This window comes from Gobio gobio (assembly GCF_949357685.1).
Source record: "Gobio gobio genome assembly, chromosome: 1".
Lineage (NCBI taxonomy): Eukaryota > Metazoa > Chordata > Actinopteri > Cypriniformes > Gobionidae > Gobio > Gobio gobio.
In genome coordinates, this window is record NC_137097.1 from 56,248,624 (window position 1) to 56,270,929 (window position 22,306).

General features: G+C 36.7%; 2 protein-coding genes across 6 annotated transcripts in view; one reads left to right on the forward strand and one right to left on the reverse strand.

Annotated features, from left to right (window-relative positions):
• Window positions 1-22,306, forward strand: part of dus1l (dihydrouridine synthase 1-like) — a 658,813-nt gene that overhangs the window by 464,398 nt on the left and 172,109 nt on the right. The window lies entirely within an intron of this gene.
• Window positions 10,153-22,306, reverse strand: part of rab11fip4a (RAB11 family interacting protein 4 (class II) a) — a 59,178-nt gene continuing 47,024 nt past the window's right edge. For 3 of the 4 annotated variants that reach the window (XM_079832908.1, XM_079832910.1, XM_079832911.1), the window contains 9 exons: window positions 19,624-19,659; window positions 19,372-19,471; window positions 19,081-19,184; window positions 17,876-18,016; window positions 17,652-17,733; window positions 16,589-16,726; window positions 16,353-16,508; window positions 14,148-14,291; window positions 10,799-13,515 (listed from right to left, as the gene is read on the reverse strand). In XM_079832908.1, the coding sequence (XP_079689034.1) occupies window positions 13,396-13,515; window positions 14,148-14,291; window positions 16,353-16,508; window positions 16,589-16,726; window positions 17,652-17,733; window positions 17,876-18,016; window positions 19,081-19,184; window positions 19,372-19,471; window positions 19,624-19,659 (1,021 nt within the window). In that variant the 3' untranslated portion in view covers window positions 10,799-13,395. Of the gene's footprint in view, window positions 13,516-14,147; window positions 14,292-16,352; window positions 16,509-16,588; window positions 16,727-17,651; window positions 17,734-17,875; window positions 18,017-19,080; window positions 19,185-19,371; window positions 19,472-19,623; window positions 19,660-22,306 lie in introns of all 4 variants that reach the window. The other variant, XM_079832909.1, reaches the window with a different exon arrangement.

Here is a 22,306-nt window from a genome sequence, read left to right on the forward strand (position 1 = left end):
AATATTGTTTTGAACTGCTTATTTACAATGGTTAGCTTACCAATAACTGTTTTCATTGTTTGTTTGTTTTTTTGTGTTTTTTTATTGTATTAAATCCAGACCAAAAATCCTAATAATCAAACAAATGAGATTTAAGTGATATTTTGACCACTCAAATATGAAATGTCCCCGGTTTCCATTTCAGAAATATGGTCACTGTTTTCACTACATTAGTTTGAATCACTACATTTTAGTGATGATAAATATTTGCAATAAATTTAGTCATGGATTATTATCATTTAAAATGTTCGAAATAGTAATTTTTTTTCAAATGTTTGAATTTTGTATGCGTTTATCTGTTCCAAAGTTTAATAAATCAGACACTGATGGCACAGTGCTCTGTTTTAAGTCTTTTTTTTCAACCAAAAATGCTTTGCGCTGGTTAGGGGGTACTTGGCTGAAAAAATATTTCACAGGGGGTACATCACTGAAAAAAGGTTGAGAACCACTGGCCTAGACAGTAGAGACAAAGGCCTTAAATCACGATGATGAAACACTCAGGCAATGCAAAGCTCAGAGCCAATGTTAACATTGGACTTATGTAGTTAAGCCACAGTGTCTGCAGGTTTCACTGTCAGACAAATTCTCATATTACCCTGACCCAAACTCCCATCCATACCTATAAGCAAGCTTAATGAGAACTTCTCCCACTCATAGTAACACATGCACAAACGCCAGAACCTACATAACACATTTTAAGATGGCTAACATGCAGTAGACATTTTTGCCAGTGTCTCAAAATAGCATCATTAGCACACAATAGTTATGTGGATTTTGAAATCCATGATACATGTCTTGGATGTCTCTAGTATGATTAAGGTGGAGGCTTCGCACCTTCCCGACAAACAACTCTCCAACCTGTCATATGGCCAGCACAGGAGACAGAGGAAGAGATGTTTATTTGATGATGTCCTGGAAAACATCTGTTCTCTGCTGACCAGGAGATACAACAAGAGCTCTTGAATGAGCTTTTGATGAAGTCCGAGAGGTTTCTGAACCATCCATAGGCAGAAACGTTGTCGCTAAAATAGTCCATGTGACTCCAGTGGTTCAACCTTAATGTTATGAACCGGCGAGAATACTTTTTGTGAAAAAAAAAAAAAAATGTCTTCAACAATTTCTTCTTTTCTTTGAATAAAAAATGGCAAACTGTTTATTGTAAGTTTTAATTAAATATAAAAATATTAATTATACCTTGATCATTAATGTTAATTCATAGTAGCCTACAGTAACTAATGTGAGACAACTTTAAAATGTATTAGTAAATGTTGATGAACAATACTTTTCTCAACCTTAATGTTAAAAATGGACTCTTATTGTAAAATGTTATCATTTCATATCAATCCAAACAGTCGTGTTTAAAGATGGCCATCTTCACACAAAGTCATAGCATTGAAATTAGACACAGGATATGTATATGTATATTATATGTATATTTCACACTTTATTTGCTTCTATTTTAGAACACTTGATGATTATCTAATCAAAAATGTTACAGTGATGATAAAAAAAACTGAGTTTCTGATTTGTTTATATGTTTCTGTCGGCTCGGCTGCAAGAGGATACATTCTGATTTCTCATGTCGCTAGCTTCAAATATGCCACTTCACATAATAACTGCATAAAAGCGTACAGGTGGATATAAAATAATGCATATAGATGGTAACAAACGTGACATTAAACATTTGGGTCACACTTGCGTGTGTTTTTGTCACATTGTTTTAACAGCTTGAGGTACTAATGTTAGCATCAGTCTCGACAGCATTAATACAGCATCTATAGTCAACAAATTATTTACTTTATAGTGCTAGCAAAACATGTACTAGTGTATAACATACCGTTTTGATGTTTTAAATTTGTTTTTTTAAGTGTCCCGCTCTGTGCAACGCGGGTGTTGTAAGGGTGTTGCAAGGCAGTTGCTAGGGTATTCTGGGTGGTTGCTAGGGCGTTGCTAGGCGGTTGCTTCAGTTGCTATAGCAACAGACCAGCACATGCTTTCTTGCAGTCTTCCGAATTTATTTTGTAGTAAGTAATGAAATTACTTCAAGGAAATCGGATTAAAAGTATACATTTTATGTAGGAAATGTAGTGGAGTAAAAGTAAAAGTTGACAGATATATAAAAACTCAAGTAAAGTACAGATTCTCCCCCAAAATACTCAAGTGTAGCGAAGCATTATTACTTTGTTACATTACACCACTGCGTAAGCGAGAGAGCAACGTCAATAATGTAACCACAGAAACCGTGAGGAGAAGCGGAGAGATCGAGAAGACATTAATGCTAATTTTAACCTTTTAAACGTTGTTTTTGAGACCTTAAATGAAAGACATACTGATGTTTACCTAGTCAGCAACTTGAAGGGAATACATTTGGGTGAATGACAGTTGTTTGGTCAGGTTTTATGTTACAGTAAAAAGAAGTTTGACATTGGACAAAGATTTGATGGCGAGCCAAATCCAAAGTGAATTTCTTCTTCGTCAGCCAGAGGACCTGTTGAATGCTTTACTTGAATTGAATTACGATCATTTTCCTACCTTTTTCGTGTTTTTTTCCCCTGAACTGGATTGGATCTGACATATTTTTACATTACACACACAAACTGAACTATTTTACACATATTGAATAAACTGAACTGGACTCAACATTTCTTTATATATTGGACAAACTGAACTATTTTACACATATTGGATCCAAGAAATACCTGAGTTAACTTACAGTATTGAATACTTTTTATTTTTTCTTATTGTTTTATATTGTTCTGTGGTGTTATGTGGTTGTGTTGTGCTTACTTCCCTTTTATTTTGTTTTGTTTTTTTCTTCACTTATCTAATTACTATATTTATTTATTTATTTTTGTGCGAGAGTAAAGTGTTATTTCTTTATTCAACCTATGCTTTTCTTTTCCCCCACTCCTTCCGAACCTAGAACTGGTTCAGTCTTGTGTTGGGGGACATATGCTACATTTTACTATGTGAATAGCGTAGGAGAATGACGTTGAAAAGAATAGATTGTTGAAAAAAGTAGTTATTTTTGTTTGGTTTTTTTTGCCACACAAAGTATTCTCGTCGCTTCATAATGGAGTCACATGGACTATTTTCACAATGTCTTGCATTGACGTTGCTGCCTATAGATGGTTCAGAAACCTCTCAGACTTCATCAAAAATATCTTAATATGTGTTCCGAAGATGAACGAAGGTCTTACGGGTTTAGAACGACATGAGGGTGAGTAATTAATGACAGAATTTTCATTTTGGGGGGAACTAACCCTTTAAATGTCAAACGAATGCAATATAATGTATTATTTATTTATTTATTTCATTTTTTGTATGGTTTCCTTCTTGAAAAATAGTTTTTGACATTCTGAGATTGTCCTGGATTTTCAGGAAGCAGCTCAAATCTAGAGTTAATAATCTATGTACACTGACATCATTCTTCTTTTCAAGCAGTTTTCAGCACTTCCAAACATTTGCTCTTCTCATACCTGAAATTCACATGTGATGACTGTTTTCTGTGGTAACAAACATAGGCCACTGTGTTTACCAAGCCAGTTCATGTTACAGAGAGTTGCGAATCGTTTTTTTAAAGTCCTACTTTAAGTGTGGTCTGTAAAATTACTTTCATATTGTTTTTGGTTAGCACGGTCCTGTTAGTCTCAGCTGGTAGATAAAAAGAAGCTAACTTTCTCCATGGCCATCAAAGTATTCGGTTTTTGGTGTGAAACTGGCTTCTCAGTGCAAGTAATGCCATTGTGATGAATGGAAATGCTAACAGATAAAAAGCATTATGGTATCAAAAAAGTATCATAAACCTCTTCGGTTTCCACCTGCACCAGCATAAGATTGCTCCAGGCACACTGTCTATGCATGACTGAATTTGCTATGCATATTAATCTGATGAAATGTTTTAGATTGAATTAACAGCTTTCAGCTCGTTTGGGGTCATGACATGTGTCAGAAGATATTCAAGAGTCGCTTTGACGCGAAGAAGACACACTGGCATGTCATTCCACAGGCCTCAGTGCCATCTCAGGAGACGTCCAGAACGGTGTGATCTTCGTAGGCTTGGTGGCAGTAGATGAGCTAGATGAACAGGAATGCCTGGGCTAACACGACCCACATGGCTCTACACACAGCTCTCTCTCTAAGCTTGGCACTCTCTCCAGGCAGGACCGGCACAGTTGCCCAGCAACAGTTTAAGTCTGCTCCCTATTGGCGGGTTTGGCAAAGCCAGAACATAGAAAATTTCTCAACACTGCAATCTGTTTTTCCATCAGTTGCAGAGAACCTGAAATGCCAAGCTGGGATCTGTTTCTGCTCTGCGTTTAGACTGACAGACAGATTATTGCCAAATGTCATTCCAGAACAATATGCCAAAAACACTGCAGCGGGACTGTTTTAGGCTCTCATTGGCTAGAGCTTCTCAGCATACGCTTTCCATGAGCCATTGTCTCACATTTAGCCCCCAATGTGCTGGGCAGCCAGACCAGGGCAGAATTCCCCTACTTTAAACAGCACGTTTCTATGAGTCATTATATGGGAAAGAGAGAGAGCTGGAGGCATGCCTGGACAGATCGGAGTTCCCCTTTACAGCACACACACACACTGAGTCACACACTCCATGCTCTCCATCACTCTCTACAAAGTGTAATTTGGGACCCAAAGTCACACTGAATCTGTCTTTATCTTTTCCGTATCCCGTTTCTATTCAAAATGCTGTTCTTAATGCAGACCTTAATGACTTCTGCCAAGTCATAATGTAATTAACACCACATGACCATAAAGCTTCCATATGTTCAGTTTTAAAGAGACTACCGTACATAAAGTCCCTTGTTGCTGTGTCATTCATACTGCATTGCAGGCCAAGAAGAGCCAGCTACTTAAAGGGGTAGTTCAATTCTGTCATCATTTCATGTCGTTCCAAACCCATATGACTTTCTTTCTTCCGCATGACACGAATGAAGGTTTTCAAACACTGGGGCTCAAACAACCTCATCGTATTAAGATGTGCCTCTGCAGAATGAGGTTTGGAACAACATGAGGGTGAGTAAATAATGACAGAATTTTCATTTTTGGGCGAACTATCCCTTTAAAAACCAGAAAGAGAGCAGACTGAATGAAACTGAATGTGGCCGATCCAAAACAACTCTTACTGACTTTTTTTAAGCAACATGATCGGTGATTATTTTTTCCTTCATTACGTTCAATAGGGCCTTACATATAAGGGAATTATCTTACATCGACTCCTCCGTTCTTCTGTTACCAGTTTAACTACGCAGGAGACCTTCAGATTGATTTTCCCCCTCAAGAAACACAGTGTGAAACCTCACAGAAGACCGTTTCCCTCAAAAGAGCTGTGTGAAGATGGCCCACTGGTCATGTGGGAGAACTGTGATCTTTTTATGGCCAAAGGGCAGACATCACGTTGAGAACAGCAATTAACACACCGACAATCGATTTTGCGGCAGGGAGGGATGTGAATCCCTTTAACGGCACTGTGGAAAAAGCACTCAGTATGGACAACAGAGACTTAAAGGGATAGTTCACCCAGAAAGTACAATTCTGTCATTATTTTCTCACCTTCATGTTGTTCCAAACCTGTTTAGTTTTTATGTAGAAAATGTACAAAGAAAGTCAAACCAAATAATCAAATGAATCAAATAAAATACATATAAACTTAAACGTTTTATATTGTAGAGTTGCAAGGCAACATTTCTCATTTTCATTCAATAATAAATAAATAACAAAGTAAAAGTAAAATAGAATTAATAAAAACTATAGACATTTGAACAAAACAAAAAAAAACAGCAAAAAAACTATTTTTCAAAATGTTAGTAAAAGCTATAACATTATCTTAAATGCACTGAAATAGCCTTGGTTTGATTGACATGAGGATGAGGAAATGATGATAGAATTGTAATTTTTGGGCAAACCATCCCTTTAAAACATGAAACCTATTGATTACATTTACAGAAACTTGTATCGGCTGTAAAGAAAAGGAGGAAACAAATAGTTTGTTACTGAAAAAACAAAAGTTTCCTAGCCTAAACAGATGTGATCAAATGGATCTGATTAATGTTCCATGCTAACATGCTTTATGAGTGTTGGATCAAGTCAGTATATTCATCTCTCCATCAGACAATAAATTAACTCTACGCTGTGATTTGGATTCTCTGTCTGTCCAAGATGCTCGATCCTAAAAGGAGATCTGAGAAAAGTGAAAATGTGAAAGTGGGACAGACCCCTGTACTTTGGGTTCCTCGCTAACGTCCTCCCTGCTCTTGTGAGAAGGAGGTCATTCACACCTTGCAGTGCTCAATCATGAGGAGCAGCCGCGCCTGGCCCAAATAAAGCACTACATTCCCCTAGCAGAGAGGTAATGTAGCACACACACCATGACAGGCGAGTAGAGACTCTGAGGTCTGGTGTGGGAGTGAAACAGCTGTGGATTACAGCAACATTGACAGGTCATTTAAAGCATATAGGGCTAATAGCTTCAAATCAACTTCAAAATGGACCCTATTTACTTTCTGAAAGGGTTAGTTCAGCCAAAAATTAAAATTCTGTATATTTAATTACTCACCCTCATGTAGTTCCAAACCCGTTCATCTTTAAAGTTCTTTTTAATGAAATCTGAGCATTCATGTCTCTCCATATACGCAGCTACCACTTTCAACCCCCAGAAAGGTAGTAAAGACATAGGCAGTGCTTTAACCTCAATTTTATGAAGCATGCTTTGTTTGTACAAAAAAAATCATAATTTATCACTTTACTTACAAAATATGAATCTCCGACACGCATTCATGCAACGTCTGCTCTCACGTCAGCACAAAAAGCATGCGTCGTGGTGCTCTTGTGAACACGCGTTAGTGATTAATATTTTGTAAATAAATTGTTAAATTCTGTTTGGTTTTTTTTGCACAAACAAAGCACTTAAGCAATAAAATTTAAATTTTGGGGTGAACTAACCCTTCAAAGCATGTCCCTGGTCTCATTTACGAGCGTTTCATCATTGCATGAAACAAAAAATATATATTTTATCATTTAAATTTTTTTAATTAAAAAAAGTCTCCAGCTATTTTTGCAAACTTCTGCTTGGTTTGACTCCATTTTGGTACGTAACAGCCAACATTCGAATGATGGATGTATGGATGGATGGATGAGTGGATGGATGGAAAGACCTACCGACCGACAACCAAGCAATTTTGTTTTTCCCATTCAAAGAGACAACAGATCTTGTTCTGAGGCAATCTAGGGACTATTTCTAAACATATCCCTTAAAAAAAAAAAAAACTGAGACAAAGAGACATTTACTGGATTCAAGAGAGGGTCTGGGAAACTTTTTGTTTGGAAAGCTGTAATAAAACACATGTAAGTCATTCTTGAAGACCACATTCTTGGTGGATGTGTCTAATGAGAATTATGCGGGAGGTGACTGGCTTATCAGAGCCTCAGCAATGTGAAGAATGAGGACGTTGCTTGAATACAAACACTTTATGCCAGGAAAGTGTAGCTATCATGCGACTTGTAAACGCATCGCATACACGTGAGGTTGTCATGTGACTATTATCTGTTCAAATTAAGGGCTCATGATAGCAGCGTGGCAAGAACATCGGGCTGTTGAAAAACATCACTGGCAAAAAACAAAACTAAAAAAGAAAGAAATGTATATGGTAACTGAAGATAATAATCTTTGTTTGTTGATTAGTTGTGTTGTTGTGAATATTTCTCTGTTTCAGTCATAGAAACAGAAAAAGCATCGCAGGTCATTGGTTTCGCATTATTATTAGGTTAAAATGTTTACAAAACTCCTTAACACCCCCTGGTGGATTGTTCAAGAGGAAGTGGAAGAATGCTCGTGTAAACTAAAGTTCACAAAAACGCGACATAATCGGTCCCACTTTATATTAGGTGGCCTTAACTACTATGTACTTACATCAAAAAAAATAAGTAGGGGAGAGGACACTTTTCAACACTTTTTTACTTTCTCAGTTGGTGTAAATCCACTAAGCGTTCAGAGTATTTATTTTTCCCCACATTAATTTCACACATTAGTATAAATATGTGGTTTTGTTTCATTAATACAGTGTATACTTTTTTCTTGATTTACCCCGAAAGAATGGAAGTGAAATGTGACAACATGCCCCATAGGTGGGGTAGCCTACATTGTAACATGTGAGGGGCACGATGACCAAATGACAGCTTAAAATGTTATCTGATCTAATCAAAAAAATATCCAAGACAAACAAAAATATTTTGTGAATGAAATACAATTATTAATGTTTGTAATATAAAATAATGGCATTTTTTAATCATTTAAAAGAAACTAATTTTTGAGTTTGACAACAGACACATCGCTAAATACAGCTATACAGCATAGGTAGGCCTAAAACATAATAATAATTAATAATTTCTGAACATTGACTGTCAGTCTTTATTCACCTTTTTCTCATGGTTTCTCAAAAGAATTCATAAAAGTATAGAATATAATAGCATATTTCTAATAGGGGATCATTGTAACGCACATGCTCCACCTGCGGAACTGATTTAACCTGGCTCGTGTCTTCTGCTGGTTATCAGCATTAAAGAACTATATAAACTGTTAAATAACAGATATAACTAAGATTAAAATAATATCAGATTTGTCCTATTTTAAATCAACACAAAAAACTGATATGAAAAATGAACTTCAGTAAGAAATTTACTTTTGCTATGGTTAAATACATGTTCAGTGATACCTTCCAAAGATTTTTTTAATTTTGGCAATTTTTTTCTCGAAATAATGTTGATAGGCCTATGACAACTAGTAAATACACAAAGTTTCGTTTTCCTGGCATGTGTGGTAAGTGTTAAACCACGTGTGTTACAACTAACCGTGCCCCTGCGTTAGGTTGTGCCCCGCTCCCCCCTACAATGTGCATACCGTGTTCAAATTGTATTGCAAAAAACTTTTGCTGATATTGAGGTGGGATAGGGACAGTATTGGTGGTATGGGTACGTTTAAAGGGTTAGTTCACCCAAAAATGAAAATAATGTCATTTATTCCTCACCCTCATGCCGTTCCACACCCGTAAGACCTCCGTTCATCCTTGGGACACAAATTAAGATATTTTTTTTGAAATCCGAAGGCTCAGTGAAGCCTGCATAGGCAATGTAATTTAGGCTACACTCTCTAGATCCATTAATGTACTAAAAACATATTTAAATCAGTCCATGTGAGTACAGTGGAATAATATTAATATTATAAAGCGACGAGAATATTTTTCGTGCGCCAAAAAACCCGAAATAACGACTTGTATAGTGATAACCGATTTCAAAACACTGCTTCATGAAGCTTCGGAGCGGAAACGAATCAGCGAGTCGAATCCTGATTTGGATCGCGTGTCAAACCGCCCAACTGCTCAAATCACGAGACTTTGGCGCTCCGAGCCGCTGAATCGACTCGCTGATTCGTTTCCGCTCCGAAGCTTCACGAAGCAGTGTTTTGAAATCGCTTTATAATATTAATATTGGACCACTGTACTCACATGGACTGATTTAAATATGTTTTAGTACATTAATGGATCTTGAGAGTGTAAATGACATTGATCCCTATGGAGGCCTCACTGAGCCATCGGATTTCAACAAAAATATCTTCATTTGTGTTCTTACGGATGTGGAAGGGCATGAGGGTGAGTAATAAATTACATTATTTTCATTTTTTGGGTGAACTAACCCTTTAAGGGTAGGGTTAGGTGTAAGGGAAGTGTCAACAGTGTAATTAAATGTAACTACAGAAATAATTACAGATGTAATTACATGAAGGAATTTTTGAAGGAAAGTAGGCCTACAATGTAAAAACATGTATGTACACATTAAGTGCATTGTATCAAATGATTAATTTAAATGTTAGTAAATAGTAGTTAAGGCCACCTAATATAAAGTGGGTCCTAATCTCCTATCAAAAATACAGGTCTGCATTATGAAAGAAAACGGTAATATCCACATATGAGAACAGTCAGAAATCTTTTTCATTTCAGTTTTCAGGCCAGTATGTAACTTTCCCACCTGAACTGAACTATGTTTACTAATTTTAGGAATGTTGCATTTAAATAATATCAGTGGCACTTATGCAAATTTAGGGTGGTGACAATAGTTTATTAATAATACAAAATATTGTTGACTATAGTACATTTTTGTAAAAGATCTCATAGGCAGAATAAGTGTCACCTGAAAATGATGAGGGGTTGTAAAACATACAATTCATATAGGATTTCAGCTGAGGTTTGACACAAATCCATCCCATTCTCAGATTCCCAAAATATATATATATTTTATTCTCAAGAGATTTGTTATTATTGCAGCTAATCCACAGAATTATTCATTAAATAATAATTCCTAAATGAAACCTCCATTAAAACAGTAGCACAATTCAATAGCAAAAAATGCTAGATTGTGCTACCAGCATCATATTCATGTGGTTTCAGGCTTTATTAACGTTCATACCTAACCCTACCCTAAACATACCCTTAAAACAATGCAAATATTTTAAAAATAAACATTAAATATTGGGGAATGTTGTGGTGGGTCTCGTATCGATATCTAGGGCTCTAACCGTGGCTAGCTAGGATCATCACCTGCTACAAATTGCAGCAATTGTCCACTAGATGAAGACAAAGTTACTTTTTGTACTAGCTGAGAAGGCAAAACAATGTTTCCAGATTAAAATGGACCTGTTCATGCATTAAAGACGGAGGAGACAAAAAAGTCAATACTCTTGTCATTTCAAGTCATGCCAAAACAAGTCATTTATTGTACATTTCAAATTTGCCTTTAAACTCTTATTTAATTTTCTGAAAGCTTTTTTTCAATTGTCCTTTACTACTTGTGTAAATATAAATGAGTAATAGTAATCTAGTTATATACCCACACATTGGACAAAAAAGGTCTATCTTTTCTATAACAACAAAAAAGGTGTAAACAACAAAAAGGTTGCCATGACCCACAGAAAAACGTCCAAGGGTGTTACGTCTAACCTGTAACAGTGGACACGGAGACAGCACAACTCTTCAAAATGTGCAAAAATGACATTGTTGCTGGGATGAGTCAGGGTTTGGTCATTGGTCAAGTGTTAAACAGAAATTATATGAAACGTTATGGTTTAAATATGGGTGCTTCTTCAGAAGAAATCATATTTCCTTTCTTTAGATTGATAATGAAGAACGAGTCTTGTCTGCGTGACATCAGTAAGGTGTGATGCAAGGATATGAGTAAGGTGAGCGATGTCACTTCATTTCAACAGTTGCAAATGATTTATACATTACTTGGTCACACGTCTAACTTGCCATTTTCTCATAAAACTGTATAAAAGACAGCCTTTCCTTTATTCATTAAGGTTAATGAGTGGCACATCAATACAAATATTAACTAGTCTCTGTACAACATTTACAATGAGTGAAAAATGCTACAGAACAAGTAGAACAGAAAGATATAAAAGCTCCTCTATAACTGATCGGATTAATAATTATTGAAACAACCGAAACATTAATTGTTACATTCCAAATAAAGGGCACAAACAGAAAGAGATTAAGACCATGCAAAGAAACAGATTCAGTACAATTTGTGCAACAAAGCAAAACTAGTTTGTGACAATCGAGCATGTAGCAGTATTGGCTCCTTTAAAATACTGTGATTCACATAGTATTTGACTAGCTAAATCTGGAAAATGGGAATATGGGAATACAGAATACTGGGAGTGTAATGGTAATACATTCATGGGATGTACAGTTCAAGCACTTTTATTAAATGTGCCGCTTCGCTTGTGTTCATTATCACAATATTACTGTCATGTGGCCAAGACAAAACAGTAAAATAATGGGGTCAGTAAGATTTTTTTTTTAAATGTTTTTGGAAGAAGTGGTTATGCTCACAATTTCTTAGATCAAACATACAATAAAAACAGTAATATTAATGCTGTTTTCAGTTTTAATATATTTTAAAATCAAATTTTCAGCATCATTACTCCAGTCGTCAGTGTCACATGATCCTTCAGAAATCATTCTGATTTGCCGCTCAAGAGACATTTCTCATTATTATCGAATGTTGAAAACAGTTGTGTTTGATGAATAGAAAGTTCAAAAGAACAGCATTTGTTTGAAATAGAAATCTTTATAAATGTCTTTACTGTCACTCAATTTAATGCATCTAGATTTAGTTTCTATTAAAAAAAAATGTTACTGACCCCAAACTTTTGAACGGTAGTATATATATATATTTGAATTTGCATATATTTTATATTTAGACCATAAATTGTTCTAATTACCATGGTATTAATGTTTTAACTACACTGTATTAGGGCCATCATTTTGTGGGGCTTTTCTTGTTTTCTTGGTAAAACTATAAAATGTTATTATATCATAATCATTTACTTCTCACTCATTATGTACTACATCCGCCTCTTCCTTGAAACTTCAATGGATTCAACTTCAACTTCATTCAAACAGACTTCTAAGAAAAATAAACCTTTCTTTTTCACATTTTCTATAGAGTTTTCTTTCTATACGTATATACTATACTGTACAACTGTGTCGTCTGTACTCACACCGTTCACTTGTGCTTCTGTACTACAGTCAAAGGATGGTCAGCACAGTCCTGTTACAAGCTGTGTGATTATTTCAGCCCATCAGTATGACAACTGAAAGCATCAGCCATTAACAGCAGTGTATTTTATTTTATGATGGACTGACATGGTTTTATTATTTTCACAGCAGACCACAATGTATGTTGGCAGAGAACGTTCAAAGGAAGTTCCCATATCTGCTGATTATAGTTATTATACAGTCATGTCTTTCTATAGCTCTGTCCATTGATTCAGCGCTGGATTGGTAAAACTTCATAGGCAAACATTTCTTTATAGAGAAAGCCTAGAGGGCTGATTAAAATGTTCAAATAATAATAATAAACCCCACATGCCATAGGGTGCATGTATAGCTCTCCTATATGGTGTGATCATGTGATATTTATAATAATTCTACTTGTTTTTTATGTGTAGAATACAACACTGAGTTGTACATACTCAGAGGTAGTGTGTATATATATATATATATAACTGAGAGTGAAAAGTACACTTCTACTCTATATTCCAGTTTCATCACTTGTGTGTGTCATTTCTACAGTCTAAACTCATAGCATGGAAATGAAAACAGTAACCTGTGTGCGTGAGGCAGAGCACATGAGAGACATGATCATTTCGACAGCAATTTTGCTCTGTAAATACATGATGACTTGGTGTTAGGGGGCAAAGGTGGTACATTTCAAACCCCCGGCCTGAAGGGGGAGCTCTTTACCAAGTTTGAGTCCTCTATCTGCTCTCGGCTCAGAGACCTATTGCTGCTTGATCTCTAAAATGGAGGGGTTGTGGTCGAGGATAGCCAGGATGATCTTGTCCATGTACTGCCTTAAACGGAAGTTGATCTCCTCTTGTTCTTTCAAAGCATCAACGAGCTGGAAGAATAGAGAAATTTACCAAATGACTATGGCAGACTTTCATGTAAAGCTAAAGGACATTTTTGTACGTTCCTCTAGATAAAAACATCTGCTAATGTTCTTAGGGTGTGAATGCAAAGGGCCAATAAATCATATAAACACTTCACTATATTAAGGTACAGAATCATTCGGTGGTACTGAAGGTAGGTTACTTAAAGGGGTGATTCACCACTGGCAAAATGGCCATTAAAGGGACAGTTCACCCAAAAATGAACACAAAAAGATATTTTAAAGAATGTTGGTAATGAAACAGTTGACGGTAGCCATTGACTTTCATAGTAAGAAAATAATACTATGGAAGAAAGAATAAAAACAACAACATGAAGGTGAGTAAATGATGACAAAATGTTCATTTTTGGGTGAACTATCTCTTTAAATAAATCTTGGCTCTCTGTGCAGTAGAAGGGCTTTTTTTTTTAAAAACAGACGTTACTAATGAAAACTGATGATACTTGACATGTAATTGCATAAAATAAACACTTTGGGGGATGGGGACTAATATACAGACACTTAAACGGGGCATTAGTCATTGCTAGTTTGTGAGGTTCTGTATTCTGCGACTCTCTGTTCACAGTGACGTTGCTTCTCACCTCATCTCTGGAGGCATTGTCAATCTCTGCTGCCAGTGACTGGGCCTTGGTGTGACAAGCGAACAGGTTTTTGGCCTCATATAGGCTGAGGCTGAGAATCTGTCCGTTGAGATCATCATTCTGGTCTCTGAGTTTATGGTTCTCCTGTTAGAAGTTTAAATACATCAGTGTGCATTTCATACTAAATGCCAGGAGGTACATATGCATACATTATGCCTACATAATATACAGCAGTGGTTCTCACTAGGAGGCCTCAGCACACTTCCAAGGGAGCCGCAAAATGGCTTAAATTATTTTAAACATGTTTCGAAATAAGCTAAAACAGCTCAAATCAGTTCTCATTTGAATGTTCTTTCAACAACTGTCATTTTTATTTAAAAACCAAGGTTACCACGGTTCAAAATGTGATTTCCAGACGTTCTATAATTAATATAAATTTTTGGTTGTTGTTATTTCAGGCTATAAAATATTTTATTGGGCTGAAATTGCTATTTGTGAATAAAACAAATTTAAAAAAAAACTTTCCCATTAATCACATATGACTGGAAACATGTACATTCACTGGCCATAATAAGTGAGAACCCTGAAACACATTCAGTTCTTAATCAACTTAAGAACAGTTTTTTTTTGGAGCTTAAAGGTCCCATGGCATGGATTTTTTAATTTTATTTTATAATGTATTCTGAGGTGTACTTATATTGTTAGTATGATTTTTACATCATAAAATGTCAGAATTTAGAAAAAAAAAGGTATTTTTTCTATACTGATATTTGCCCTCTGGCTGAATGCCCTGTTTCAAGGGGCGTGTCTGCTGTGAGACTTCAGTAAAAACGCCCCACTATTGTGATTGGCTGACATCTTTGCATTGGAAATGAGTATTAGATCTTGCAGTGGAGGGGGCGTGGTTTAACAAGGTCTACGAGGCACGAGAATAGGGCACGAGACTGCCAGAGAGACGGATGGACCGGAGTTCACTTCTCATCAGTTCTCTCAGCACGTCTCAGTTCAGTGAACTGTTGTAGTTACTAGCATATACTTCAGGTTATTAGTTTATTTCTAGTCGGAGGGACTGTCACTCATGTCAGAAAGTTAGTAACTTTAGTAAATGATGGATCAGCGCTGACTCGAGACGCGAACTGTTCAGAATGATTCAGTCCGATTTGGTGAACTGGTTCGACCGGTTTATTTTGTTTGTATCTGAGAGTTCTGAATAAGTGTTGATTATAGCATTATTTTTAAATATTTTCCTATCATATGAAAAGCGTCAGTGACACGCATTGAGTACACAGCGCAAACAAATACACAACAGCAGTAATCGAATGTAATCCAGTTTATTGTGGGGATAGCTGGCTAGCCTAGCCCGGATACGCTTACCCCCCTTCTGCTTAATCTCGCACCGCGTTTGGTGCCTCCGCTGTGGGCCAGATGCAGTACTGGGGGTCGGTGATGTTGTAGGCCGACCGGTCAGTGCCCGAGCTTCGGCGTGCGTGAGGTTTATCTCTAAAGATGTGGCTCTGCCGATGTTGAGCAGAAACTCACGACTGTATGCACATTTTAGAACAGATAGACGCGACGAGGACGTACAAAAACACTAACTCACAAGATAGAAAACACGAAAACACCGTTCTGTGTCGGGAGAGAGAGAAGCCGCAGCGTGTGCACGAATAATAAAGTTCTGTGTGAACTTGAATAATTAGCTACACATCAGAAATCACTGATCACAGAAAAAAAGACTTCTGTTTTCATTTGTACATCCAAACACTGAGAAACTGCCAGCATTCACTCGTTCACAAGCCATGATCTCTCGAGGACAAACAAATATGGCGCTCGCATGGGCGTGCCAAATTCTCTGGCCGGAGGAAAGGAAGGTAATCGTTCCTGTTATGACGTCATAACAGGAAAATTCAAGATCAGCTCGTCTGAGCTGTCATTTTCTCAAAGGCAGAGAAAGACAGCCTGAACTCAGTTTACACCGATCAAAATTTCTAGCCACTTGGGGACAATATTCAGGCTAGGGGAACTCATATTAATGTTGAAAATTTCACGCCATGGGACCTTTAACAGTTGATGTATAGTATGCACAGAAAGAAACAGTACACTGCACTACGTATCATAAAAACAATCATACACCTGTTTGATCTGCGATATTGTAAGATAACATATCACAGACAGCACAATAAGCACGGCCATATTTTTCCACTGTACCTGCTTAAGCCGTTTTACTTCATGCTCCAGTTCAATCTCTCGAGTCTTGGCATTGTACTCCGACAGTCCTGCAGTGGTACGGCCGCGGCCGGGCTTCTCAGTCTCCAGTTTAAAGAGTTGCAGGTGCTCCAGTTCACGCCGCAAGTCCTCAATCAGCTACATGCACATATGGATTGTGTGAGAGGTCTGTATTTCAGTTTATTTATGTGTACAATCTGCAAAATGATATGCGCTACCTCTTGCATGGCCTCTCGCTCCTTCTGAAACTCATGTCTGTTCTGCCAAAGCTTATCCATCATTTTCCTGTACAGATCCATCTCATCCTTCAAACGCAGGCTTGTGTCTTCCAGTTTATCTGTCATCCGCTGCTTCTCCTGTGCACAAAATATACACAGTTACCAACATTTTACCATGAAATGAGTCATTTGGATATAGTAATTTTGTCTAATCACTGTGGCACTGATATATCTTATAATCAAAATAATAAATACAATATTGCTAGATCAAAACACTGATCATTAATATCATCATCATACCGTAAATTGCCATATCACCCAGCCCTAAAACGGTTCTATTTTAAAAGCATTAAGGCATTTTAGACATAACAGCATGACTTTCTGAAAAGCTGTTTTTTTGGACATAGTGAGTAAAAAAATCCCTTTAAGGCAAGTCATTTTACTTGGTGGCCATTTTGGGTGCCATGCAGCTGTTTTCTAGGTAGGCAACATTTTAATGCATTTCATTTTGAATGTATTTCAAACCAGCAATAAAATCTGACAACAATTTTATCATAAATGTATCTTCTTCCGCTTCTTCCTGCATTTTTCAGTCTAGTCCACAAGAGGACCTTTAATATTTTAGCTATATCAGACAGTGACCTAGTTTTTTAGCTTTATGGAAAGGCTTCAGCATCAAGTCGTGCAGTTGCTCCACAATGTTTCATTCCATCTCAGAGATCAAAGCCTCACAGTCACTGCGTCTAAATACAGGGCTGCTAATGTCATACAGGCAGCAGCTTTCACACTCATTACACTAGCAGCACGAAAGAGTGCGCTGTTAACACTGACAAGCTCCAGGGATTTCACCGCCTGCTGAAAGGTGTCAAAAGATGCTTCAGTGAGGTCACAATTGACAGTGTGAAAATGGGTGTGTGAACGTGTGTTGGTGAGCAAGAAAGTGCTGTCTTTTAATTGTTAAATGAACCGTGTGATGCTTAACTTGATGAGCTGTTGTATAATGTGGGTCATGTGGTTGTGATGGTCAAGGTAGTTTTAGCTTGAGTTTTGATGCATCTCTGACCTGGTCTAGTTTCTCAGTCTGAGACTTGAGTCTGCACACATTCACTTTCATCTCTGCGTTTTCCTCTTCTAGCTGCTGGACCCTATAGGGAGGAATCATCCATTATAAAGTAGTATGCCACACACTCCCCTTCTGAATAGTGTTTCTGTGTTATAAGGTCTTGAAACCTCCACATGCTTCATATAAGTGTTTTTGTGAGGTTTCTTATCTGAGACTTCAGGTACCTGTTACTAAGCAGTTCAATCTCAGTGCCCTTGTCTCTCTCCATCTTACTGTAGGCCTCTCTGTGTCTCTTCAGCTCCTCCTCTAGACATTGCTCTGCACGCGTCTCCTGATCTTTGATCTGCTCCTCCAGCTCATGAACCCTGATGTGTAAACAAGTACAAATAAACACATACAGACATAAGAAAACATATACTACATAAATATAAGTCTCTTATGCTCACCAATGCTGCATTTATTTTATTACAAATACAGTAAAATCAGTATTATTGTGAAATATTATTACATATTATAACTGTTTTCTATTAAATCATTTTCTATTTAACAAAATGTAATTAATTAATTTATTATAATATGTGACCCTGGACCACAAAACCAGTCATAAGGGTCAATGTTTTGAAATGACATCACATGAAAGCTGAATAAATACACTTTCCATTGATATGGTTTGTTAGGATAGGACTATATTTGGCCGAGATACAACTATTTGAAAAAGTTTTCCAAATGAAGTCCTTAGCAATGCATATTACTACTAATACATTTTTGATATATTTAAGGTAGGAAATGTACAAAATATCTTCATGGAAAATGATATTTACTTAATATCCTAATGATTTTTGGCATAAAAGAAAAATAGATACGTTTGACCAATACAATGTATTGTTGGCTATTGCCACAAATATACACTCTAAAAAATGCTGGGTTCAAAATAACCAAAGTTGGGTTGAAAATGGACTAACCTAGCAATTGGGTTGTTTTAACCAAGCGATTTGGTTGTTTTAAGCAAACATTTAACCCAACCGCTGGGTTAAAACAACCCAATTGCTGAGTTAGTCCATTTTCAACCCAACTTTTTTAGAGTGTACCCGTGTGACTTATGACTGGTTTTGTGGTCCAGGGTCACATATGAGCATTTGATACTCAAGAAACATTTCTTTTAATTATCAATGTTGAAAACAGTTGTGCAGCTTAATATTTTTTTCAAATGATTCTTTGATTAACATAGAATGTTCAAAATAATTTATTAGAAAGAGAAATCTTTTGTAACATTATAAATGTCTTTACTGTCACTTTTTGACCAATTTAATACTACCTTGCTGAATAAAAGTATTGCTTTCTTTCAAAATGGTCTTAATGACCCCACAATTCAAAAATCAGTATGCCCATTATATCAGTATCTAATTGTCAGATCTCATCTCATCTTTACCTGTGAACTAGTTGTGTGTTTTCCTGTTTAAGTTTTGATTTCAGATCTCCATTAGCCAGGCTGTCATTCTCAAGCTCTGTTATCTTCTTTTCCAAATAACTCACCTGCAATAGGAATAAAGAAGAGTTTGTTTTAGACTATCCTTTCTGAATCACATTCACAGGAAAACAGCATTATAATAGCTTTCAAAAGTGAAAAAATATCTGAAACATTATTAGATTTTTATCAGTTTATTATGCATTTCAATAATAAAAGTGTTTTTCAATGACCACTTCATTATGCTTCCAGGACCTTTTCAGTGATGTCAATATCACAGGAGTCAATGCTGTCTCTGAAGAGATCCTCGGTGCTGCCCTGACTGCTGCTGAAGTTACTGTGGTGGAAGAGCTGACTGTGGGACACACAGAGAAACAGAGAATCAGGAAATGCAGCAAAAAGTTAACCGGCATTCTCTCTAACCGGTTAGTAAGGCAATGGGCACGAATCACTTTGTAATGTCATATTCTACAGATCTTGTGAACATAACAGAGATGACAGACTTACCGGCCAAATGCTGTACTGGAAATTTTCCTGTTGGGGCTGTAAAAATCAAAAGATCCCTGGATTAGAGAACAGAGTTTTGCACTGCTACAACCTTTTGCAACTGTTGTATATTTTATATTCTCCTGACACATTAAACAGCTTCCTAAAATCCACATTCGCTCAATTTTTCAACATTAACATCAAACTGTAAATGATATAATACCATGCAGAAAGTCCAATGTAATAATTATATAGATACTGTAAGATGAAATCAGAAAACATTTATGACAGATAGACAGACACAGACAGACAGACAGACAAATAGACTGTAATTTATCTTCCTCAGTGCTTCCCATCAATCTTGCAGTACAACCACTGCAATTTTACGTTTATTCAATTCTGGTAATCAGTAGTGTAGAGCCTAATTTCTGATTCACTATTGCCCCAAGTGGCCAAGATCATGTACTGAAGTCAGTTGTCCGAGGTCATGAGATTTAGACTGATAATCAGACGGCTCAAGAGGACCCCAGTAAAAATAGAACACCTGCACTCTAATTATAAACCTCCGCCTGTGTTTATGTAACTGTGTGACCCACGTCATTCTTTAAACCACTTCTCTCGTTACATCACACAGGTCTCAACTCTGAAATACAAGTCAGCACTCCTGTCCTCAAACCCAACCCAGACATCACAGCACTGACAAAACACGTATAACCACCACAACAATGATAGACCCAGACAATCTGCAAACCAAGGGAGATGAGGACAAAATACACTCAGCATTCACACACATGCCCTCAAAAGTGCAGTTGCACATAGTAGTTCTTCATGACCTGTCCTGACCTGTTAGCTTGACATATTTGATATAAAAAATGAAAAAAACAGAAATCAGTAATGGGAGAAAAATCTAATTCTGATGGCTTTTACACTAAACAGTAATCCAACAGCAGAAGTCTTCCTAAAGTTATGCTTTAAAAAAATACAAAACTCAAATGTTTGCAGATCATTAGTGCAGTTCATATTGGTGCCAATCATGTTTTGCATGAATGCATTTGAACTTCAGCGGAGTATGCAGTGGAGGATTTGGACAAAAATGCCAGGGGATTAATAGCCAAAGGCCACAGAATGCCGCATGATCTCACTTCCCCAACACACCTATTCACCCAGAGAAAAGGAAATTACACAGCTCTTACTGAACGTCACTCTTGCACTGTTCCCAACCTAGGCTGTTCCAAAGGGTAGACACTTGATTATGCTGCCTCCTAAAATAAACTGTTTTCTTACCATTTATAATAATAATAAAACAATTTGAAAAGGCAATCCCAGAACGCACTGCATTGAACTTGGAGAAAGAAAGAAAAAAAGATTCATTTGGGGTAGAGGAAGTAATGTAGCTAAATATACATGTATTTCAATCATGTACAATAGTTAAGTGTAATTAAAAACTGATTACTTTTACAGAATATATATTTTCATTTTCATTACAGTGTCATGCCTTTAGTTTAGCAACATGCTAATATCAAACTCTATAGTGCGCAACAATTGGGTTCTGGAAGTGAAAATCAATTATTTCCCCCACTAAAGCTATTAAGTACACAGTCTTGACTACAACTCTTGTAACTCTTAAATTAAGACTTTTTGAAAATTCCTTTGAGAAAAAACGAATGGGAAAAATACTTCCGGAAACAAGGCTGCTGAAACAGTGGCCGAGCGCTGTAGCACCCTATTGCCTATTTGTGTCGTCTATGTGCTCATGTAGTCTTATGACAGTTAGGATGTTGTTTTAGAAGGAAGGTGTCTATGTAGGAAGTATGCTCAGCAGGTTTCGTGATAAAGCGTCTGTAGTATAAGGTCTTGGTGTGTCAGTAGCATATGAGGTAGAATCATCATAATCCCATGATGCATTAAAGCCTTGTTACAGATGAAAGATTGCAGTGTCGTTATCCTTAAGTACCAAATATGTTAGGTGGCCACATGATAATAAAAGGATTATTTCAGCAGTTTTCTTCAAATTTCCCCACACACCCACTTAAACACCGAGGCTTTTCTTGAGGGTTTCAGTTTTCCCTCACTGTCTCTGATAACATTCACAAAGATTAGTAAACCCTTGACTGGAACATTGTTGCTATGGTAACAGTTCCTCTGATGAAACCTGCCTCCCGATAAAGCTTTTGACAGACCAGGGTGATTAAAGAGACTCATAAAAATATATCTAGCTTTAGTGAACTGAGACATAAAGAATCATCTCAGAAGTGCACTGCATTTAAGGGCACTAAAGACAGAATTGGACATGGACATGTAACCACTGATTAGAGTAGGACAGCATATTAGATAGTCCTTAGTCCTTAAGCATAAAATGACTCATCACAATATACAAGTTCATTATTATTATGCACTGCATCAAGCTCAGTAAAAACAATAAATACAAGATGGCGGAAGAGGCCAGATAAATATAAATAATTAGATGATGTAGACATCAATCAATACTTCAACAGAAACATATCGATATCAACAGTTCTAAGTAATCAGAAATGTTTATTTTCCCCAATATTTGTGTGCATATTTATGCTTGTAGAGTGCTGCACGAATGAGTCTTAAAACCAGGAAACTAGTTGGCATTTTTAAACTTGAAGTTACATCGTCCTAAAGTCACTGGATTTTTAAAAAATTGATTTTTGATTAAACTGCTTGAAATAAGGTCTGT